The sequence below is a fragment of the Thunnus albacares genome, chromosome 18 (genome assembly GCF_914725855.1).
Source record: "Thunnus albacares chromosome 18, fThuAlb1.1, whole genome shotgun sequence".
Lineage (NCBI taxonomy): Eukaryota > Metazoa > Chordata > Actinopteri > Scombriformes > Scombridae > Thunnus > Thunnus albacares.
The window spans coordinates 30,222,079-30,247,424 of NC_058123.1; the positions used below are offsets into that span (position 1 = coordinate 30,222,079).

Sequence of the window (25,346 nt, forward strand, 5' to 3'; positions counted from 1 at the left end):
TCTCTCTCGCTCGCCGGTGCTCAGCTGACTTGCGCTCTCTCTCTCTTTTTCGGCTGCAGAGAAAACAGCTTTGGGCGCTGGGTCCTCATTTGACACTCCAAAAATCGAAACAAGGTCGGAGTAGGCGCATCAAGGCAGTTTAAAGCGTGTCATAATGCTTCTAGTGTGTTTAGGCCTTTATGATATTTAGTCAACTAAAACTAGACTAAAACTAAAACAATTCAGATGACTAAAATATGACTAAAACTAAATGGCATTTTAGTCAAAAGAATATGACTAACACCAAAATTTGCTGTCAAAATTAACACTGCTAACAAGTAAACAGAAGTTGCTGCAGGAAGGAAATATTGTACTCTACTAATTTAATTGGGTAGGTTTACATGATCATGTTTTGGTATTTTCTCACAGTATATGCTGTATCATGTACAGTTACTGTACTGTTTTTCTTTGCAAAAGACTTATTTTTGGACTGCAATGTCACTTTCTTTTGACTGGTATACAGCTCAGGTTATTTCACCTTCATATCCCCCTCGCTTGGTGAAATGACTCTTCCACAGGTGCCTGTTAGTCCTGTTTGGGACTATCCCATCAGTCAGCCAGTCAGTCCTGGATGCTCCCTGTTGAAATGTTTAGGGAACTGGCTGTGCGCTACAGTTTTTTTGGAGTTGGGGAAATTAAGTCTTATATAGTTCTAAAACAGTATGCTTCTGTTTCAAGAGAACTTAAATCAAGGGTGAGGATTTTGTGGTTGGTTTGGCAAATGTTAGTCTGGTTAACCTCCCCTAATGTCCCAAACCATCCCAAATGGAGCTAGGTGCTTGTCAGATGAAGTTTAGTCACCATGTTGGTTTGAATTAGCAAGGTAGCTGGAGTTTTTGGGGTAGGTTCGTTGTCTTTTTAATTGAGTCATTATTCTAAAGCATTTCTCTAAACCCAGCATTGTCTCGCACCATGCTGCTGTAGACTGACTTGTACACTTTCAAAACATCCAGAGCTGAAGGGCGGAGCTTGGGGTCTTCCTTCTTACACTCCTTGTGAATCTGAAATAGATGAAAGTGAACTAAATCCCCTCCAGGTACCCTTCCCATCAGGAACCCTGTCACGTCTGGAATCTTCCAGATGTCTGTTCTCTCATCATATTCAGTCATAAGATCATCTGAAAAAGGCTTCCCTTTTTTCCTGAAGGGCCACAGCTGCTCTGGAGCCACAAAGTCCCCAGTGAGCTCCCGGTGGCCACATTTTGCCAACAAGCCTCTGGATTGGTCCACCTCAGGCAGTGCATCCAGATCGTTAACTACTAGGTGAAAGTCACTTGTCAGCAGAAACTGGGAGAGAGTTTTCTCCAGGCTATTGGAATCACACATGACCCGCCGCCCAGCTGGGCTGTTATGGAGGTAATGGAGGATAGAGACATAGTCTATAGCCAGCATCAGTCGGGTCTGCCATGTGTTGTGTTGTTGTTGATGCTCTTGTGCGAGAACACCATCCAAATTAAGCAGTGAGCCAAGTGGGTGGTACTCAGTGACCAGGGCATGGTCTTCAAGGCAAAACCCCACCAACTGCACCACCTGGGGCCCCTGCAGGGACTGTAACATGGACAACCCATGGAGAAAATCCTCCAGGTAATCCAGAGAAGATAGTTTGGACAGAGCCACCTTCTGACCCTTCCACTCTGCCAGATAGACCTGGGGAAAGAAAAGTAGGTGCTTGAGTTTAAGCTCTACAAGACATACTCAGTACTACAATGACAATGGGTCTCATGCGACAACATTTTCATATTATCATCCTAAACCATACAAATGTGTTGTAAATGATCAGACATGATAAAGGCAACCTAACATAATCATGAGGATGAGTAAATAAAAGTGTAGACAACTTTTTTAAATGTGAAATTAAAAAAACACAACACCACTGCAGAGAGATCAAATATATACTATTGTGTGACCAGCCACATATTCATGATGACATTGACAGGCCATGACATTAAAAGGCCAAAGAGAAGAAATGGGTCTTAGGCTGCATTCATATAGAATCATAGGAGTGCCATAAAAAAGAATAAATCTGTAAAAGAATAAGAAAATAAATGTGGAAATATAAAGAGGAATAAATAAAAGAATAAATAAATGTGGAAATATTAAATCAAATATAAAAGAATAATTATAAGCATTTTCATATATTTTCACATTATTTTTCCTTATTCTTTTCACTAATGCTTTTGCTTTTCCCTATTGTTTTTGCTGTTCCCTTTTTCTTTTGCTGTTCCTTGAAGGACAACACTGTGCTACTCAAGAGTGGTTATGCAAATAACCAAAAGAATTCCTTTTCTGTCTAAACACATAATACATGGGCCACCGATAACTAACTGTGCTATATTCACAAAGGTACCACACAGATCATAATGCAACAATAAAAAAAAAAAAAAAAGCAAACAAAAACATAAACAAAATTAAATTAAATTAGTTACAAATCAAATTCATTACATTAGGCTCTAGTTTTCACAGCTTTAGAGTTTGTGCAGTATTTTAGTGTGTCCAGGTAGGATTTTAAGTAGGACATGAAGACAGTTAGGTTGTGTTTCTGTTTTGCAAATTTGCTGGCCCATATATGTAATTTTGTTAATAAAGAAATGTTTAATAACATACATTTTCTTGACAGGCATTTCATCAGCAAAAAACCCCCAAAATAAATTCAATTTTGAGTTTGAGTTGAGTATCTGTTTAAAAAAGATTAAGGTCATACCAAAAAGTCTGAATAAAACAGTCCAAAAAAAGATGAGTTGTCATTTCATCTGTGTGGTGACAGAGGGAACAAAGAGGGTCAACATTTAGCCTGTATTTTACAATAACTGAATTAACTGGATAACACCTGTGCAATATTTTCAAAGACACCTCCCGCACCTTATTTGAAACCAAATATTCCTGAGTAATAACAATGTTTTTTTCCAGTCTATACCAACATACAGATTACAAATACAGAAGTGAGTTTATTAATTGTGCCCCTCTGGATTATTTCCCTTATACATTATTAGTTTTTATACTCAAAAGAGGATCTGAATTCCCCATATATAATTCTGGTGTAGTAGTTTGATGGACAATATCTCTGGTTGCAGATGACAGTAGAATTTTAATACCTGATGGAATAGCATCAAAGACAACAGCAAATTGTTTAGGGAGTACAGGAATGTTATATTCTGATAACAATTCATTATAAGTAAACATATGACCCTCTTTGTTAAACAACTGACAGACAAGTAGCATGCCAGTATAAACCCATTTCTTTAAAAACAATGATTTGTTTGAAAAACATATTCTGGTTATTCTAAGTGTAGTATTTGTGAGGGGAAAAGAGAGTTTTACAGGAAGCTTTTCTATATTATAATTACATCTTAATAGAAAAATTAAATCCTTCTAAGTCCTAAAATACATATGTTGAAATAAAGTTTCATAACGAATTTGGATTTGTCAAGTACCTTCTGATCCACTTAATTGTAAAAGTGGAATGTAGCGTGTTAGAGCGTGAATCCACCAGCTTGTTAATCATTACATTTTTTCGAATGAGATGAGATTTCCTTTTCCAGATAAAATCAAACAAGGGCTTGTCAATTTTTGTACAGACTTTTTTTTTTGCACTTTTTTATTTATTTATTTATGTATTTATTGTGACCATGTACAGTGTTAAATGTAAATGTTGCCATTTGATGTACTGTACCAGAGTTAGCTTATATCTAATTTTCATCTGCAGTCCCTTATGCAGGTCACAATCAAAGCATATAAAAGCACAATAACAAACAGTACAAAGCAAAAAACACACAGGACACATAATACAAATACATACAAAATACAAAGCTACACACAATAGCACATCACATACACCCACAATGTCAACTCGAAATTAATAATGTAAACTTGTCAAATTAAAAGCGTTCAGAGAAGACCATGAGATGAAATTTAGAGTCAGTGGTTACAGAGCTGAGTAGTTTTTAGCAGATTTTTTAATTTGGTTTTGAACGTACTGCAGCTCTTTATATCATCAAGTAGGGCATTCCACTGAGTTGTGGCTTTCACATAGAAAGCTTATTGCCTAAATGCAGTGTGGAGGGACCAAACCATTTAAAATTTTATGAACTAGTTATAATAATAATTTGAGAATAATCTGAAATTCTCAAATCGTAAATTCTAAATTTCTCCAGTACCCTACAGTGATCGAAATGCATTGGCTTTTTGCCCAGAGTTTGTTTGTATAAGAATTCACTAGATTTTATGGCTGTTTCTCCAGCCTGCCCCCAACATGTGATGCAATAAGACATATGGGAAAGAAATCATAGCATGCATAAATATCTTGGCTGTGTCTAAAGGGAGACAGTTTCTAATATGTCTAAAATTGACTTCTTTTAAGAGATTGAGAGCTGAGCCAGCATAAACAAGTCTACATAGGCCCTCAGCTTTGGAGAGCAAGACTCGAGCAGTTATGGTTAATCTATCTACTGAAGGAAGGAATCTCTGTCTGTATGTCTGTATGCCTGTATGTCTATGTCCTTCATGCATCTCTTGAATCATTCATTGGATCGACTCTACATTTGGTGGGTGTATGGCTGGGGAACAAAAGGAGTCCAGTGTCGAATTTGGTGCAATTTGGACACACGATAAGTTTAATATTAATAAACTTTGAATAAACCAGCATTCAATGAGCCGCTCCACTCTGTGCAGGGGCAGAGCAGAGCTTCAGGGCTCTGCCAACTGACTCCCACTAGTCAGGGAGAGAACAGAGACCAGGCATGACACGAGTCAGAGAAAAGTGGACAACGAAAACAGAGCTTTTAATCAAGAATGCACATTTGTATCCCATGTCTAGACAGAAAGCATAGCATTAGCAGCACATTTAGCAGATCAGCAGCGAGTGACTACACAGGAGGCGTTCAAGTACATTGTTGAGCATAGGTCACCCACATTTTGGAAGTGCTCAGAGCCCAGTAAACAAAGACTGTAGTTAAGTGCATAAAACAGAGCAAATACTTCCATGGGCAATTCAAAACCAGTTTGTTTCATACGCTCTGAGACCATGGCGAAAGTGAAGCACCACTACAGACAAAGCACAAATCTTTGGAGCAAACACAACGTGAGCAGCATGTTTAGCACATCAGCAGCAGCAGCGAGTGTACCATTGTGCCTACACAGGAGGCGTTCAGATACATGCTTGAGCATAGGTCACCCTTCTTTTGAAAGCACTTAGAGCCCAATACACAATGACTGTAGTTACGTTAAAAAAACAGAATAAATACGCCTTCAAAAGCAGTTTGTCTCATATGCTCAAGACCATGGCAATTGTGAAGTGCCACTACAGGCAAAGCTAAAATCTTTGGAGCAAACATACCCACCCAAATCCGAACTGAAGACACAGAAAATAGGAACAATCTAAGAGACCCGATATGATCAATCCACTTTATTTTAGGATGCACATTATTTTTAAATGCAACCCTTATTTTACTTGAAATGAGAAAAGAACATGTATTTACTATTAGATTACTCTGTGTATAATAGAATGTTAGTTTCTTTCATGTTGTTGGTGTATATACTCATTCACACCTCACATCAAGTGTACTCTATAATACTTTTTGAACCAATAAATTAAATCTCTGCTGCAGTGAAGAAATTAATGGATTTAAGTTTTCACTCATTCTTGAAATTTGGTCTTTAACGATGGTAACACCCAAGTATTTAACTTTAAATTTAGCAGGAATTCCTGAAACTTCTAAATCACTGCAGACCTTGATGGGATGCAACTCATATTGGATAGGCTAAGTTTGAGACCGCAGGCTGCTTAAAACATCTAATAGTTTAACTGCAATATCAATTTGAGATCTATCCCGTAATAACAGAGTTGTATCATCCGTTAGCTGACCCAGAGAGATTACCTTTTCTGCTATCAAAATACCTTTTAAGCTACTTTTTTAAAATGTAAGTGGCTAAAATTTGCTTGGGAAGTAAAAATAAATATGGGGAGCCGGGACAAGCTTGACAGGTACCCCATTCCATTCTAAATCTCTTCATAGTTCCATGGGGCAATTTAATCAAAATATTCCCAAAAGTATATAAGGCGCATAATTATTTTTTAAAGCATTCTCCAAACCCAAATAAATCAAGAGATTCAAACATAAATTGATGCATAGAGTTAAAGGCCTTGTGAAAATCTACAAAAAGGAATTAAACTATAATCTAGTAGTAAATGAGTAGTGAAAGATATCAAGGATGAGTCTTATATTATCAATTATGTATCTGCCAGACATTAAGCCATTTTGGGATTCATCAATAATGTCATTTAGGACTTTAATTTATTTGCTGGACATAATGCAATAATTTAATAGTCATTGTTTAGCAATGAGATGGGACACCAATTATCCAACATTAAGACATCTTTCTAGGGATTTGGGATTAGAGTAATTAAACCTTTGCATAATAAGGGAAGGAGTTCTTCATTGTTGATACTCTCGATAAAAACATTAAGCGAAAAGGAGGCAAGCTCTGCTGAGAACATTTTATAAAATTCAGAAGTCAACCCATCTATTCCAGATTTGTTCAATTTAAGTTTCGTAATCCTTGCCGCTGTTGCCAAGTGCTTGCTCATGGTGGAAATTGTTGGGTCTCTGTAAATTAAAGAGAATGGTCTAGACCTGCTCTATGTGAAAAGTGCCCTGAGATAACTTCTGTTGTGATTTGGTGCTATATAAACAAAACTGATTTGACTTCATATCATCCTTAATTTCTACAACAGTGATTGGACACATATTGTTTCATTAACATCTCCAATTGTCCTAACATTGCCATTTCTGCCATAGCAACAGTGGCATATGCAGATGCAATGGCCAGTAGCTCCCTAAAACTATGCTACATTTTTGTTTTAATTTGCCTTTATTTCTGAAGCACGTGTTACTTATGACAGAAATACACTCATCAACATTGGAAAAGGAAGTGGATTAAGTGTAGCGGACCTTGAAATGATCACTGTGAACACCCAACCGGATCAGCCGGTCACCACAAGCGGTGCAATTGCCCCGGGGAGAGAGGGAAAAGAGCCAAGATCAGAGCCAAGCTAACACAGCTTGGACCTAAGGCTATTCCTCTACCCAACTTACTTCTGGCTAATGTCCAATTGCAGGAAAATAAAATGGATGAAAAAAGACTCAGTTACCCAGAGAGCCTGGATGAATGGAGAGGTGAGGGATCTATCCAGAACCAAAAAAGCTGCTTTTCAGTCAGGTGACAAGGAAGCATACAACACCACCAGAGCAAGACTGAAAGCTGGCATCAAGGAGGCAAAGCAGAGGCATCAGCAGAGACTGGAGAGGGATCTCAACACCAACAATGCCAAAGATATGTGGCAGGCGATCCAGAACATCACAGACTACAAAAGCAGGATCGCCCTCGTAATGTGTGAGGCCACGTTGCCAGATGAACTTAACTCATTATATGCTCTCTTTGATATCCTCAACAAAGAGTCAGCTGTAAAGTCCACTCTGCCTTCAGAGGACCTGCCACTGTCAGTATCCACAGCGGATGTGAGAAGAATCCTGCTGAGAGTGAATATGAATAAAGCTGCTGGGCCTGATAACATCTCTGGCCGTGTACTAAAAACATGGGCCAACCAGCTAGTTGATGTTATTACTGACATTTTTAACATATCACTGTCACAGGAGAGTGTTCCAAACTGCTTCAAGACAGCCACCATCATCTCTGTACCTAAAAAGTCTACATCTGTGCTTAGTCTAAATGACTACCGCCCTGTGGCACTCACTCCCATTCTAATGAAGTGCTTTGAAAAACTAGTTTTCAAGCGCATCAAAGACAACATCACAGCCACTCGCACACTTTAAAAATGACAACACCTACACATAATGACAGCACTACAGAGTGCTGTTTGTTGATTTCAGCTCAGCATTTAATACAATCTCCCCCATGAAACTGATTGGAAAACTTAGCACTCTGGGCTTGAGTACCACACTCTGCAACTGGATATAGGACTTATTCACAAACAGACCCAGGACAGTTCAGACTGATGGTCACACCTCCTCCACTCTACTGCTCAACACCGGAGCCCCCCAGGGTTGTGTGCTCAGCCCCCTCCTATTCACGCTGTACACCCATGACTACAACCCCAAACATGGAAAGAACTCTGTTGTGAAGTTTGTGGATGACATCGGTCGGATTTCAAGCAACGATGAGAGTTCATATCGGGAGGAAATCAACAATTTTGGAGAATGAACATCAGTGGAGCTGAAGTGGAGCAGGTGAATAGTTCCTGGGTATCAGCATCACAGAAAACCTTTCATGATCATCACACATCTCCACCCTGGTAAAAAAAAAAAAAAAAAGCTCAGAAACGACTGTACTTCTTAGGGAAACTTAAGATGGCAAAATTCCCATCCCAAGTTCTTGTTAACTTTTACAGAGGAGCAATAGAAAGCATCCTGACTTGAAACATCACAAATTAGCATGGAATATGCATGGCGTAAGACAGTAAGGTTCTGCAGTGGGTGATTAAAACCACCCCAGAACATCATCAGTACCCATCTACCGAGTGATATCGGTGAGGTGAGGACCCTGCACGGAGCCAAGGGATACTAAAAGACAATACCCACCCCAATCACAGCCTGTTCACCCTGCTGCCATCTGTTAAAAGATACAGAAGTATCGGTTGTTGTACCACCAGACTACAGAGCAGCTTCTTTCCTCAGGCTGTGAGACTCCTCAATTCATCCTCTGCACTCCAATATAAAAAAATATTTTATTTCTATGACTTATTATTTATTAATCCATTTATATAATTTTTCTCTATATAATCTAAAGAATTAAAAAAATCTTCTAGTTCTGCAGTTGACAGGTTAGATTCATATAGAGTTTTATAATAATTTTCACGAATGTGTTTTGGATTGTCAACAGTTGTGCCATTTATGTCGGGATCAGACTACACAATATTTTTGTGTTTCACAATCGTCATCATGTCAGATTACACAATCATAGTAGGGCTGTAGTCGATTAGTTGGTCAATATGCTCTCATCCGCCCAAATTATCATTGGTCAAATAATCGCTGTGTTACTTTCATAAAGAGAAAAGTGCTACATCAATAGCCTTCCAGGATGAATCCATTTGCTCCAGCGGGAAGGACAGACTAACAACTTACCTGTGAAAATGGGGGTGTATTCAAAACAGCCCCTTTGTTTTTATAACTTTTAACTCACCCAACCTAATGGGGACTGCTAGGTTTAACTGTACTTCACGTTTACTGAGCATTTCCTGATTACTGAATCAGTGTTTTCCCTATAATTATAACAACAAGAACCCCCACCAGGCCAAAAAAATAATTTTAATGCCAAAAATAACACCAAATATCCGTTCATTCGGAAATCAACAGCGTTTGGGAGTCTCTGTGCAGCGCTGTTCCGATGTGCGAGTCAACTGCTGTGTCATTCCCTGTGAAACTTCTGGTAGCGTAGCTCTGTTAAGGAATATGGCGTTGCATAATATGTATACATAGTGGGTGGGAAAGAGCGAGCGGCAGAAAGGTGACAGTGAATGCAAGCGGAGCAGAGGAAAAAGTTAGAAGTAAGTTGTCAGTCTTGTCTGAATAAAGTTTAGTCTGACTACGCTCAGTTCTTCAGCAGCGTCTACTTCAAAATAAAATACTGTATGTGTTTACTTCAAAATTAAACTACTATACGTGGAAATACGAGACTTAAAGTTACTAATAAAACAGAAACAAATTAACTTGTTGCAATAAAAGATTCAATACGGATATATTTGGTTGAAAAACAAATAAAAGACGTCTTAAGAGTTTTCTCGAGTTTTCTTGGAGGCCAGCTCAAAGAGGAATCTCTTTGACGCTGTTTTTATAAGTTAAGATAAAACGGGAGGATTTTGGGTGTGTTCTAAAGGGTTTTACGCCGAATTATTGATGAATATTCAATTTCTTTGTTCTAGGGGCTTTAGGTGTGGCTGATGCTTTGCAGCCTGCGTCTCCTGGAGTAAAGGAATTTCATGGAAGTCTAATTCTGAGTTTTTACATGCAAAAATCACACTTCAGAGTCACTGTGGCCTAATATTTCACATTAGGCCACAGTGGCCATATACATTATTTTCATCATGGTATTTTCTGATTGATAATGGTTAAGTTTACATATGTTTCATAATAACCTTCATATTAACACTTCATGATGTCTAAGCATACAACCTTCATTGGTTCAACTTTCTCAAACTATTTACACATCTTAAACCATCTTTTGAAATAAAGTTTCATACTATAGTGAAAGGAAATAAAGTTAGGCAACACTTATGTGATTAGATTACTTTCAGAAACATATTTAAATAAAAGTTGAACATAACTTCATTCTTTCAACACAACTACTTGTCTAATTTACCTACTAAAATATGATTGTCTATGAGGTTAATAGATCACAAGTTAAACACTTGGGTGATTTTAAAAAACAAATACAAGGTTATCAAATATTCATTAACTCTTCACATAGGGGAATTTAACTCTTGTCGATAGAGGGCAGTATTGTTACCTGTAGTATAAAAGGTTAATAAAATCCAAGCCTTATATCTCTTTATGAGATAGTCATACACCTATGAAAGTTATACCATTCTTCTTGTATTTACATGACCAATAACATGATATAATATATTTCCAGTTTGCCTCAGATTTGCAAGGAGGCTTCACAAAGTCCTCAGGAATGTGGGTTAGTTTATGGCTTTGGTGATAAAAGTCTGTGCTCCAACTAAGGTGGGAGTTGTTTTCCTCCAGTCCAAGTGGCCTTTAGGGTCATTTCATGCTTTTAGGTCGTGTCATAATTCAACTTATCAAAATGGTTTCTTAGGAGGTCTTTCTGAGTCTGTTGAGCATCACTGATCAAACCCCCACTTAGAGGGTTACAAAGGTCAGTTCTGCCGAGGGTCTGCTCTTACAAACTTAGGAATCCAGGGAGTCTGCCTCTTATTTTCCTCAAGAATCAAAGATTAGTAACACAATCAAAGAACAAGCAGTTGTCCTCCTACACCGCCTTACTCTTAAAGTCAAGTGTGGTCTGTTGTGCTTGTGACTATCCAGTTGTGATGTAGCACTGAACAATACGGCATCGTTGAGTGTTGAGGTGCATTGCAAACAAAAAACTTAAAACTCAAGGCAATAGTTTGAAATTTTGGGAAATATGCTTATTTTCTTTCTTGCTGAGAGTTGGATGAGAAGATTGTTACCACACACTATCTGTCCATTAAATATGAAGCTACAGCCAGCAGATGATAGGACAAACTTTGGAGGGAAACAGCTAGGCTTTGTTCGAAGGAAACAAAATACACTGACCAGCACCTCTAAAGCTCACCAGTTACCACATTGTATGTGGTTTGTTTGAAGAATGACATCTTGTTGACATGCAACTAGCAGAAAAGATTTTTTTTAATGTTTTTTAACATTTTTAGATGTCTAACTGTTGTTTCAATGGCATTTTAATTAAGTAATTTCAACAGGTTACAAACACAATATCATTTGAAGTCCTTGTAATTTTGAGTAAGCCCTGCATTAGTATAGGATGGGGAATCGAAAATACTTTCTGTTACTTATAATTCACCCTTTCCCTTTAATTCAGTTCACACAATAAACTAAAAAAACATTCAGTGTAAAACATCATCTACCTTCTTAACTGCTCCCTGGCCGATGAGCTTCAGCTTGTGTACTTCGGCATTTATCTGTGAACATTGAAGCCAGGGGGTGCAATTTTTCATGGTCGTCATTTTAAAGTTTCGAGGCGTACAGCTTACATGAGAAGACAGCAGCTGTTCATTAGTCTGATACACAGAGTCCAGATACAGGTAGATCAATATGTTGCTGAGGAGCAAAGCAGCAAGGCATATCACCACCACTGGAACACTGTAGGAGATAGTACTGCTACCGCTCCGATCCATAGTGCTATACATCTGAAATGGAAAACAAAGGTGGGAGAGGATAATATAAGTAGGGGAGACCAAGGACAGTTGTAACACTTTTCGCAATTTTCCCAATAAATCAAAAACCATTGGAACTGGAACAGTCTATTTGCTCTATTATAAACTGCAATGTGTCAACTACTGAAACAATGTATTTAAGTGGTTTCATGAAATACAGGTTGCAAAACTGATTTAAATAATCACTCCACTGTTACAACTGTCCCTGTACACTGGGACAGTTGTAACACATGCCAGGGACGGTTGTAACATGTCAATCAATTAATCAATCAAATACTCAAAAGGAAAACAATTATTTATCATTCATGTTATTGTGACTTTTCTTTTATTTTTTTTAAATAATGAATACCTTTATTCACACTACATGACAAAAAAAGAGGGGAAGCCATCAAATTATAATGCAAGAAAATTATTTAATGAGTAGAACAAACAAAATCAAAATCAATCAATCAAAATGGATTAGTTTGAGGTATGAGTATAGGGTCACATTGCAAATGCTGTATGATTTGGCCACTGTCCTGACTGATTTGCTCTGTTTTATGCCATCTGAAGCCCTCTCCAGCAAAGGTTTGGGACTCCCCTGTCTGTCTTCCTCTTTCTGATATTTAGCATGCTGTAAGCAAACACGTTTCCACTGACTATTAGCAACTGATTATCATTAACTTACAATGTAATTTTATGACATTTTACATTTAATTTGCTATCTAGCTATCTATCTTTCTATCTATCTATCTAGTTTATATAGGCCTTTAGGTTTTTAAAATGCAGAATACCATCTAATTGACATGGTTATATTTATTAGCCTACATGAATATAAAGATACAGATTTTAATGACTGTCTCAAATACAATTTAGCTGTTTCAAATGCAGTGTGCACATTTTTGAAGCTGGGAAAGCGGTGAAATTTACTTAAATCCCCCCATTGTCATAAGTTTCAGGGAGACTACTTTTGTCATTGAGAGAAAATGACTTTCTGCCTCTGTCATGATTTCAGTGTTCACGCAGCAGCAGCCGCTTATCACAGGAGTAAAGTACAAAAATAGATTTACATAGTTTAAAATGTTTTTCCATATGTTGTCATGTATGAAGAGACCCAAAATGAATACTGTAGGTGGACTACTTGATTTATAGGTGACTTATTTAAACAGCATAAATATTGTATAAGAATGATTCTGTCTCAGAGCTTTTTGATCCATATAAGCAGCTGATCACTGTAACTATAATCACTATAAGCAGTTACCACTGTATACATTTAAACACAGCAGAAGGTCATAGTTTGGACTTTATTAGGGCCTGAGCCCAAAGGGCGAAGACCCTATTGTTTTTCGTGCGTTTGTTTCTTTATTAGGGCCTGAGCCCAAAGGGCGAAGACCCTATTGTTTTTCGTGCGTTTGTTTCTTTATTATTCTTTATTAATACGCCACTTCAATCCTTAATTTGACCCCCTAAACATGTTCAAAAACTCACCAAATTTGGCACGCACATCAGGTCTGGTGAAAAATTTGATAAAATGTAAAAATTAACCCCCGAAGTGCCAAAATGTGCTCTCTAGCGCCACCTATGTATCTTAAACGGCCGCCACGGCCCGTAGGAATGTCGTAGAGAGATCGAACCAAAACTCAATTATTCGTCTCATCAAGACCTACAAATCATATGCTGACACCCCTGACCTAAATCCAACAGGAAGTCTGCAATCAGCTTTTCAAAATAAGACTTTGCCCCAATTTTGGCCCCCGAACAAACGCTATCTCCTCCGAGGGCGTTAATGGTATCGGCTTCAAACTTGAATACATGACTTATCACACTGTGTTGAGCAAAAGTTATTAAAAACTTTGTAATAACTCGAACGGTTTAGATTTAGTAAGCCCTGAAAGTTGGAGTGCAACATTACACCTTACAATGTAAACCAATGGGGAGGCAATCTCTGGGCATGGACTTTGTGCCAAACTGGGGCATCTGGCGTCTAAACTATAAGTCCGACCACTTTCAAACCTGTATCAATGGATTCGCGATGAAAATTCCTACAAAAAAATGTGATTTTTATGTAGGATTTGGCCAAAGTTATGGGATTTATGAGGATATTTCACGAGAAGCGTTCTCTAAAATCCTCCTCTCCAACTGCTCCTGGTGATGTCACTCCCTCAGTGCTGTGAAACATTCCGCAATACACACTCATTATAAAATCACAGGAGGAGCAAGAAAAGACTTTAAAACTCACACTCTAATATCTCAAAAACAATAAAAGATAGAAAACACATGTAAATTCAAGATTTGTAGGTCAAAGTCTCGTGACTCATTTAAAGTTCAAATGAAGTTTGTATCTAAAACTATGTGGAAGCAGTAAATGTTCAAAAAGGTGTGGGTTCGCTCACACTCTCCATTCAAATATATGAGTATTTTTCTGTGTCCAGCTGCAGTTACTTATTGTCTCTACACACCTGACAGTACACATGTCAATCAAACTTTCAAAATAAAAGCACACCACACTTGTAAGAAATATCCCTCATATATATAATTGTCTGTGAACAGAGGGGTGGGCTCACAGAGAGACACTGGTTAGTATTGTGTGTCAAAAGACTGATCATCTCCAAACGTTTTCTTGGTTCCCAGAAGCTTAGCTGACTGCGCCGCGGCCCGATGTGCGCAAGGGCGCGAAGGCCCGTTCAATGCTGCTTGCAGCTTTAATTATTCTTTATTAATACGCCACTTCAATCCTTAATTTGACCCCCTAAACATGCTCAAAAACTCACCAAATTTGGCACGCACATCAGGTCTGGTGAAAAATTTGATAAAATGTAAAAATTAACCCCCGAAGTGCCAAAATGTGCTCTCTAGCGCCACCTATGTATCTAAAATGGCAGCCACGGCCCGTAGGAATGTCGTAGAGAGATCAAACCAAAACTCAATTATTCGTCTCATCAAGACCTACAAATCATACGCTGACACCCCTGACCTAAATCCAACAGGAAGTCTGCAATCAGCTTTTCAAAATAAGACTTTGCCCCAATTTTGGCCCCCGAACAAACGCTATCTCCTCCGAGGGCGTTAATGGTATCGGCTTCAAACTTGAATACATGACTTATCACACTGTGTTGAGCAAAAGTTATTAAAAACTTTGTAATAACTCGAACGGTTTAGATTTAGTAAGCCCTGAAAGTTGGAGTGCGACATTACACCTTACAATGTAAACCAATGGGGAGGCAATCTCTGGGCATGGACTTTGTGCCAAACTGGGGCATCTGGCGTCTAAACTATAAGTCCGACCACTTTCAAACCTGTATCAATGGATTCGCGACGAAAATTTCTACAAAAAAATGTGATTTTTATGTAGGATTTGGCCAAAGTCATGGGATTTATGAGGATATTTCACAAGAAGCGTTCTCTAATATCCTCCTCTCCAACTGCTCCTGGTGATGTCACTCCCTCAGTGCTGTGAAACATTCCGCAATACACACTCATTATAAAATCACAGGAGGAGCAAGAAAAGACTTTAAAACTCACACTCTAATATCTCAAAAACAATAAAAGATAGAAAACACATGTAAATTCAAGATTTGTAGGTCAAAGTCTCGTGGCTCATTTAAAGTTCAAATGAAGTTTGTATCTAAAATTATGTGGAAGCAGTAAATGTTCAAAAAGGTGTGGGTTCGCTCACACCCTCCATTCAAATATATGAGTATTTTTCTGTGTCCAGCTGCAGTTACTTATTGTCTCTACACACCTGACAGTACACATGTCAATCAAACTTTCAAAATAAAAGCACACCACACTTGTAAGAAATATCCCTCATATATATAATTGTCTGTGAACAGAGGGGTGGGCTCACAGAGAGACACTGGTTAGCATTGTGTGTCAAAATACTCTCACACTGATCATCTCCAAACGTTTTCTTGGTTCCCAGAAGCTTAGCTGACTGCGCCGCGGCCCGATGTGCGCAAGGGCGCGAAGGCCCGTCCAACGCTGCTTGCAGCTTTAATTTAATTTTCTTTTTGTCTTCACAGCTTGAACAAAATTGGTGAATGAATAAATAAATAACTTCAAAATAACGCTGCCACACTTTTATTTCTTAAATTATAAATGCTAAGCTTTTAAATAAAAGGGTTGCGAGTGTGAAAAGACACTTGATGGAACCGTCTTTTGAGAGTCTGTTTCCGTCCGTCGGACATTCTTTGACATGCAGCTGAGTTAAGCTTGACCGTTAGCCCGCCATGGAGCAGGCTAGTTCTGCTGACTACGTTACCATGGTTACCGAGCTGGGACTCATATAAGCCGTATTGATGGAACGGAACTCATCTTAAATTAGATTATCAGATCTCAGGACAGTATCCAAAAAATAGTATAATATATAATAATATAATAATCTGATAGAAAAACTTTTACCTCAAAAAAACACCTTTGCTTCAAGATTCAGTTTCAAATGTGGCTCCTTTTTTGTAAGCAAGAAGACAATCTAACTGAGCATGTGCAGAGTGAGTGTAATCACTGTAGCTTGTTTCTGATTGAGGGAATTCAAGGTGTTACAACCATCCCATGTTACAACTGTCCCTGGTCTCCCCTATACTAGCTACAGCTCAAAACTTTAGTAAGTTAAGTCAATAATAAGTCAATATTGTAAAATTCAGTCTTTTTAAAAGATTTTCAAAATAAACTTTGCATGTAAAAACTCAGACTTCTCCAAAAAGTTTTGCTTTTTTCTATAGAAACAAGCCCATTTATTTCATTTTCTCATATCAGCTCCCACATTCATAAAAAAAACCCTCCAATTTGTAAAGTATCAAGCGTGTTATCAATACTTAGTCGGACGACGGATGCTACAATTATAAACTGACTGTCACTCCTGACATCACGCACTGTAGTGTACAGGCCTGAAGATTTTATCAGAAATCTTCAACACATTATCACTTTACTCCCACAGCTTCCAGTCCACAAGCATAATTTATACAAAAAATGTAGACAAACTTGTCCTCTCATCCAGTGTTACTTCCATTAAAATATGTCTCATGGTTTTTGAATAAATCAAATAAAAGCGCAGAGAGTGCTGTCTAATAGTCTCAGACTCAAATGTAATCTGAACTATTAATCTTGTTAAAAAGACAGATGATGGTTACATTTGAATTGAGATAGCTCCTTCATTTTAAATCATACAAACACATATCCTACATGAGTATTGCGAATGAAGTCTCGGGAAGCTCATACTCAAAAATTTTTTTCGATGTGACTCTTTGCACATGCATGAGAAGTTGTGTAGCTTGATATTGGATATAGGTCTTGGGCATGGGTGTGGCAAAATGGCTCAAGGGCCAAGCCCCCTAGAAAATTTCAAAGTCAAAGCCCCCACCTTTAATTTTGACATAGATTTATGAAATTTGTTGGGCAGATGTACCATCTCCATATGTAAAAAAAAGCCTCTTGGAGCCATACCCTAAGTTCAACAGGAAGCCCATTTTGAATAAATTGTGCATTTTTTTTCCACCAAGTGAAGCCACTGACAGGTGATGTATTTTAACAAACTCCTCCCAGAGATTTAACCCAAGCAACTTCAAATTTGGCAGGTCACATCTAAACCCTTTGTGATGGTAATTTGTGAAGCTTTTTAGTTTTCATGGAACACCCTTGGTGTGGCATACCAGTAAATTTTGCCCTAACCCTAACCCAAAACATGTTTGGGGCATTAAAGAGGAAGTTGTTGTGACTCCACTTTACATTGTCCAATCTGCCCCAGATTTCTCATGTTTGATAAGAGTCCAGACCTGAACACATCTACAAGTCAATATTTAGTCATATTCATAGGGTCACCTACTGACAACAGGAAATTAGCCTTACGTGACAAACATCATCTGATTTAAATGAAATTTACATGGTGTGGTCTGCATATGATATACAGCAAGATGAAGTATAATTAGTGGGTGTTCTCTAGTGCAACATAGTGAACACAGGAGATGATAGTTATCTCCTACATGGAATGTCCAATATTCATGAAAATGTATATACATGTCAGTTGCCCTCTGGTAATGTATTGCTGCATTAATGTTTCACTTATATAGTACTGCCTACATGCAACAGAAATTGAGGCCGAAATGAGACTTAGCTCATCAAATGTATACACAAAGTCTAATAAGTCATATCCACCACCACGTACTGCACTCCAGAAATAATATTTAACCCATTCACACAGTGTCCAATGATCCTGACAACCACGGCTTCCGCTCCCTCCGATATGTGTGGTGCGAGGGCCCATTCATCAATGCTTGCAACTTTAATTATTATTATTCCCCCACGCCATCACAGTTGTGAGAGGCTTGGGACACTCGAAAACTCACGAAAATTGGCACACACGTCAGAACTGGCGAAAATTGCGAAGTTCTGTGGTGATTGGGCTTGGGCGTGGCCAGTGGGCTCCAGAGCGTCCCAAAACTCAGGGCCATTTTGGAACAAAGTTCCTTTGATATCTGTAAAATTCACTGGGTTCATTGCTCTCATCATTATCAACATAATACATATTTTTTCATCCAACAAGAAGTCAGCCATTTTGGTTTCGAGTGTCAGTTTTCATTTTACAAAGACATGTGAGAGACCTTAAGGATGCGCGAAAACTTATGAAACTTTGTATCTATGTTAGAATTAGTAAGTATTGCCATTAGTATCACAATTGGGCTTGGGTGAGGCACATCGGCTCTATAGCTCCCCGTAATTACTTTAAGCATTTTTGAGGTACTAGGGGTGCTCTAAAACTCACGAAACTTTGCACATGCATCAAAAGTGGTGATATCTCATATGGGTCTTGGGCATGGGTGACGCAAAATGGCTCGAGGGCACCCCATAGAAAATTTATTAATTATGATGTAGATTTACAAAGTTTGGTAGGCAGCTGTACCACTTCAAGACTTAAAAAAAAAGCCACTTGGAGTCATACCCTAAGTCAAACAGGAAGTCAGCCATTTTGAATCTACTTTGCATTTTTTTCACAAGTTGAAGCCATTAACAGGTGTTGTATTTAAACATACCCCTTCTAGAGATTTAACCCAAGCAACTTCAAATTTGGTACGATACATCTAAACACCTTTGCCAAGCTTTTTAGTTTTCATGGAACACCCTTGGCGTGGCATGCCAGACAAGTTTGCCCAAAACATATTTGAGGAATTAAACAGGAAGTTGTTGTAACTTGGCTTTACATTGTCCAATCTGCCCCAGATTTCTCATGCTTGATAAGAGTCCAGGCCTGAACACATCTACATGTCAGTATTGAGTCATAGTCATAGTGCCACCTACTGACAAAAGGAAGTCAGTCTTTCGTAACAAACATCATTACATGAAAATTACATGGTGTGGTCTACATATGTTATACAGCAACATGACGTATGATTAGTGGGTGTTCTCTAGTGCCACATAGTGGACAAAGGAAGTGATAAATATCTCCTATATGCAATGTCCAATATTCATGAAAATGTATATCCATGTCAGCTGCCCTCTAGTAAATGTATTGCTGTATTGTGTTGCTCTGCAATAACAGCAGTTCGACTGCAACATAGTTAGACTGTGCACACTCCGACATGCGTGAAGGAGCCAGGGCCCGATCATCACTGCTTGCAGCTTTAATTCTTCTGTTTTGTTTTATGGTGGTTGGCATCCATAAATGTTGCATTACCGCTGTCTGCTGGACTGTAACAACTTCACAGTGAAAACTATTTACAGTGGCCACTCAAAGATATATGACATTGCAGTTAAAAATTACCCAAAAATCATTATATTCACTGCATCAGCAGTGCGCAATGGGAACTTGATGTGCTCAGAGACAGAGGCAGAGAAGATGATTCAGGAGTAGCTCCCCCTGGCAAGTGACAGACTGCACCAAAGGAGGCATTAAATTCTTTTAATTTATCATTGATGATTTAGTCCTGTTGGACACATTTATCTATCTATCTATCTATCTATCTGTGATTGATTGATTCAAACAATACAGTTTGATTCGTTTAGGCTATGTGTTTCATTTGTTGATTGTTTAATTGTTGAATGTTCTAATAAATTTTAAGAACCAATCTGCCTTTTTGTCAACTCTCACACACCATTCAAGTCTATTAGGCATAATACAATATGTAATATAAGCCTATAATGAATATTGCCATATTGACAAAGGTTATGTATAGTACGAATATATTTAGGCAATGTGTAGGAAATGCAACGTGTATGGCAAGCCGTTTTAACATTTACTCAAACCACACTCCTGTAATAGATATCCACAATAGCATTTCTCCAAGTCAAAATTGTATTCTCACTAGTCAGAATGGTGGTTAATGATAACCACAATAACATTCTTACTAGTAGAAATAGCATTTCAAGATATCTACAACTTGGATTATACTAGTCAAAAATAAATTTAAGATATCTAAAAATCCTTAAAAAGTATACGTATAATGCTTATTTATACTTACTTATAAGTAAGTATAAGTGGGCATTTTAACATTTAATAGCTAGACTGGCTATTGCAGATATCTGTAATTCAATTCTTCCTGGTCAAAATGAACATTTCAGATATCCACAATGACATTATTTCTAACCACAACATCGTTCTTCATAGCTTTGTATTCTGAATTTTGTATAATGTGTCCTGTGTGTTTTTTTTTGCTTTGTACTGTTTGTTTTTGCGCTGTTATATGTTTTAATTGTAAGGGCTGCAGATGAAAATTAGCTTGAAGCTAAATCTACAGTGCATCATTTCTGTTAAACACTGTACACTATCCCGATAAATAAAAACAATACAAATGGCGTCACTTTTGCCATTCATGTGTATTGCGTTGTGGATATCTGAAAGGTCAACTGTTAATAGGAACAATTTCATTATGTATATCTTAATGTTCATTTTGGCTTGGAAGAACTGAATTATGGATATCTGCGATATATATCCATTCTAGACATTAAATGTTAAAACGACTTGCCATAAGTGTGGCCCCGTCGGGCTGGACTGATGAAGATCGCGTAGAGAGCGTTGGAACACCCCACTGGCGAAGGAGTGGTGTCCGACTTCTCCGCGACGCCTTGCCATTGAGCAAACTATCGCTACACTACTTAGCACCTACTTTTCCCCATACGGCGCATCTACACCCGCCCTACATCGCTGAGTTGCGGATAAGATATGTCTAACGTTAAGTTCAGTTATCAGCAAGGAGTGTAGTTATGTAGCTTGTTAGGTTAAAGACAGACAGGCACAGCAGGGTTACTGCAAGCCAATGTAACTACACAGCGAATGTACAACTTTAGCTACATCAACATTATTTAGCATCACTTAGTTACATACCTGGCGCCACGTTGGTTCACATAGTGTTATAATTCACCACGGGACATTATGACGAGAAATCTGTTCCCTACCAGCACTCCAACTATAGCTAGCACAGAATAAACGTTTCGTACCCGGAAACAGAAAAACACTTCCTGTCACATTTACAGAATAAAGGCTTCATAATTACGGCACTCGGTCCTTCACAAAAAAACAATTAAGTCAAATCAATATGGAGTGCGTTCAAGGTAAGATGTTAGGTTATTGACGGCGTGAATTAGGCTAGCCATACTAACGTTAGCTAGCCAGACTAACTGACAAGCTAATTAGGCGGACGTTAGCATAGAGCTAGCTAGCTTAGCCAGATACGTAGTCCTGTCCTTCTCACATTTTAGCGTTAAGACGAGGGAAGGGCTGATCCGGAGGTAATGTTAAGCACGTCACAGCTCTTTAGACTAGACTGGTTACTTAACGTTCTCCCGTGCCTAGCCTGGTCTTAAAATAGAATGAAAACAAGACGGGGCCCTTGCCTGTTTATGATGACCATTGCTAAGTTAGACTACGTTAAGCACATAGCTATAAAACAGTAACTGATACATCAATTTTACATGTAACGTTACATATCCACGGGGACACAAAAGTATGTTTAGATCACTTCACAAAAGACTCTTTCCTGAAGATCCTGGTTGGCATGCGAAAGTTGAAGAAGGGTGCTGTTGTGCCAACTTTGTTTGAATGGACTGATGGCTGTATGAGGCCTGTAAGGAGGGCTGTTGTCAGAGGATGAAATCAGGACGTGCTCCACTGTCTTTTTCCTGACACTGATTGCAATGACCAGTTGGGCGTTTTCCTATTAGAAAAAGTATACTATTCACCTTGCTGTGACCAAGTCTTAATCCACTAATAATTACTTGCTCTTTAGTGTTTATTCCACTCTTTCTTATCACTCCTACTGTATTTTGTATTTCATGTGTCTACCTTTTGTTGCACTGTCCCAATGTTGTTGCCGTTGTTTATTCCCTCCAAACTATGCTTTCCCCTTTGATTTTGAAAGTTTAATATTAATATCTATTCTCTCATGATCGCCTCCTTTGCTAGCTTGTCTGCTTTCTCATTTCCCGGGATTCCTGAGTGCACTCATACCGACATGAACTTTGTTTTTCTCCTGACTGGCTAACCTTGAATTAGTAAATAACAGCTCATGTAATATGTCTTGGTCATTACTGCCTGATCCTGATTTAATGCTTGACAGTGCTGACACAGAGTCACTACAGATGAGTATTTTTGCCTGCTGACACTTCTTCCACCTTGTCTAATGCTAACAGTACTGCAATAAACTCACTAGCATAAACACTCAAATAATCTGATGTTCTCTTACTAACCCCCTGCTACATCCTTACCTACTCATCCAAAACTTGTTTTTTGTACTTTTTCCTTCTCCCAGCAAACCTCTTTGCTGGGAGAAGATTCTCTTACTTAAATGACTATCTTTGTGTCCCCTTAGATCTATCCAGTAGTTGGCCATCAGATGTTTCCTACAGAGCCACAGTGCCCCTGCCTCAGCTTAAAGAGCACACATTGGAGCCTGAATAACATCCAGGTCTGATAGCACAGTCTTGGCTGCTGAGCCATACCATAATCTGTTCTTGCCCTGGTTAGTACTACATAGATATGTTTCAATGATCCAATATCTCTATTTTGAATAATTATTTGTTTCTGGTGTATTTTTTTCCACAAAAAGTTAAATTATCTTGTTAAAATCCTTAAATGGACATCTCACTCTACTTCTACCTCATTAAAAATTCCAGAATCTATGAATATGCAAATATATTGCAGTTCAGAAGTTCACCTGTTGGACACAAGGGGCCAGATGTATAAAACTCTGTGTAGATTCATGACTAAAACTGTGTACGCACAAAGTCAGACATATGCATATACATTCTTTTCATCAGATTTATAAAGCTGTGCATACGCATGGTTCTGTTTTATAAATCTCAGTCATTGTGAAACTTGGTGGACGTGCACAAGCCTCATTTACACTCTCACAATTAACCATAAATGGACTGTAAACCATCATCAGTAGTAATGTAATCAATGATTATTTTTGTAGCGCTCATATCTAAACTGACTTCACAAGGTGTGACACAACTAAGGATAAAATAAAAAGAATATTAATAGCAAAAAAATTAACTCCTATATAAATTAAAAGAATGATTAAATTAATCACACAAAACTTAGGAACTTTCCACTTTCAGCAGATGAATATGAGAACAGCCTTCTAGTGTGAAACTCTGCACACATCATTCTGCAGTGAAACTCAAACATGCACCTGTAGGAACAAGAAGCAAAACCTTTTTGAGTGGAGGGGGACTTCAACACTTTTTAGTTCCTCTCAATATTCATAATTTGTCTTAAACATGTATATACCACTTTCCCAATGGGACTTTTGGACCTTACTGAATTATCACTTTAAGAGAAACGCATTGTTTTACATGTGAATAACCTCAGATTAGAGATTGATCACTAGTTTCAATTGTGCTCTCCTAAAAATGTGTCCCTCAATATTTTCCTTCTCTTTTACTTCCATTGAAGAGATTGCCCCTCTACACCCTGATCATGATTATGCTGAACTGCCCCTGCCACTGGAGGAGCAACTTAAGGAAGCCTACAAGACCATCAATGATCAAGCAGAATTAATAGCACAGCATCAAGAAAAGCAGTTCCTCCTTTGAAGATTCCAAGGTGGTGATAAGAACCCTTTTTCCTTTTTCTTTGTCATCTGAGGCAAGGTTTTTCTGAACAGGACTTTGCATTGCGCTTCAATGTGTCACAGTTAACTGTAAGCAGGGTCTGTGTAACTTGGACAGACTTCCTAAATTTCATGTTAGGATCATTTCCAATTTGGCCTTCAAGAGAACCTGTAAACAAGCTGCCTCCTTGTTTCCAGAGCGCTTATTATTAGTTATAGTTATATTAGATTGTACGGAAATACGTGCAAAGACCTAGTTCAAAAGTTCTCAACTTTGAATATACTCTCACTACAAAGGTAATACCACCTTTAAGGGCCTAATTAGATTCTCTCCATCAGGTGAAGTGACATTTGTCAATGACCTGTACACAGGTTCGATATCTGACAAGGGGATAACAAGAGAATCATTGATCCTATCTTTACTTGAGGAAGGCGGTGAGGTCATGGCTGATGAAGCCTTTCTCATCAAGCATCTTCCTTCTGAGATAAAGGTCTCCCTTGTGATCCCACTCTTTTTAGGCACAAGTAGACATTTAAACCCAGAAGAGGTGATGCAGGCACAAGCAAGAGCCAAATTTCACATTCATGTAGAGGAGGATCAGGAGTATCACATATTTAATTGTCTTACCCATGACACAAGTGGGCTCTTTTAACCAACTGTGGACTGTTTGTGGCCTCTTACGTAACCTCCAAGGCCCTCTGTTCTAAAGAGTGCTAGTTCCTCAGCCGAGTGTTGCCACTTCCTGTATCTGTCATTTCAAATTTACAGCCCCTCAGCATTTTATGCACAGTCTAAAGTATTTGTACTTCACTGTGCAGACTGATGTATGTGCAGAATTTGACACTGGCAGGCTGTTTGCACATTCATCCACTGAAAGTGTAAAGTTTGTCTTTGCTCATTGAAATTTAGGCCGAAAACCAAATCCAAAAGTGAGAAATACTGTATTCATCATGTTTGTAAATAATCATGGCACTATGCTGCCCGGAAAGACACTCCCCAGTGTCTTTCCGGGACTATGCTGCTGTGCTCTCTGTTTCACACTGCATAACAGCTGCAGCCCACTTCTGCTGTTTCAAGTTAAAGTGTTGTTGTAAAGGAGAAAGTTCGTGCCAAAACAGAAACTTTATTTAAATTCATCTTAAAAAAAATGTTGCACTGTAGACTCTTTAATTCTTATGTATTTACTTGCATCAATATACCTGCAAACCTTGACAGTTTATTGAAATGTTAGTGGAATTAATTCATTTTTTGCATCCTGATAGACTAAAATGTCTGTGTGGATTCCAAGAGAGACATCATGTATATATTTAGGCCTCAACTAAATATTTTCTGGAAAA

The 25,346-nt window shown here is 38.3% G+C and overlaps 1 protein-coding gene and 1 long non-coding RNA gene across 4 annotated transcripts; one reads left to right on the plus strand and one right to left on the minus strand.

The window, feature by feature from the left end:
• Positions 1 to 22,757, minus strand: pomk (protein O-mannose kinase). 2 transcript variants are annotated; one of them, XM_044333612.1, is made up of 3 exons: positions 22,238 to 22,757; positions 11,680 to 11,961; positions 1 to 1,685 (listed from the first exon to the last, which is right to left on the minus strand). In XM_044333612.1, exons 2-3 carry the CDS (start codon positions 11,959 to 11,961, stop codon positions 915 to 917), a joined length of 1,053 nt encoding a protein of 350 aa, XP_044189547.1. In that variant the 5' UTR covers positions 22,238 to 22,757; the 3' UTR covers positions 1 to 914. The 2 variants fall into 2 exon arrangements, with proteins under 2 accessions (XP_044189547.1, XP_044189546.1); XM_044333611.1 differs by lacking the exon at positions 22,238 to 22,757 and adding an exon at positions 21,281 to 21,388.
• On the plus strand, positions 21,419 to 25,346 carry LOC122968419. Of its 2 annotated transcripts, none has more exons than XR_006398825.1 (3): positions 21,419 to 21,507; positions 22,764 to 22,913; positions 23,852 to 25,346. It is a non-coding gene; the product is annotated as an uncharacterized LOC122968419 (long non-coding RNA). The 2 variants fall into 2 exon arrangements; XR_006398826.1 differs by having other exon boundaries at positions 22,764 to 22,859.

Excerpts from the sequence above, each read along its gene's own strand:
- pomk (XM_044333612.1), bottom strand. The coding sequence starts at position 11,961 with ATGTATAGCACTATGGATCGGAGCGGTAGCAGTACTATCTCCTACAGT. Across the intron at positions 1,686-11,679 it reads GCCAGGGAGCAGTTAAGAAG|GTCTATCTGGCAGAGTGGAA; the intron begins GTAGATGATGTT and ends TTCTTTCCCCAG.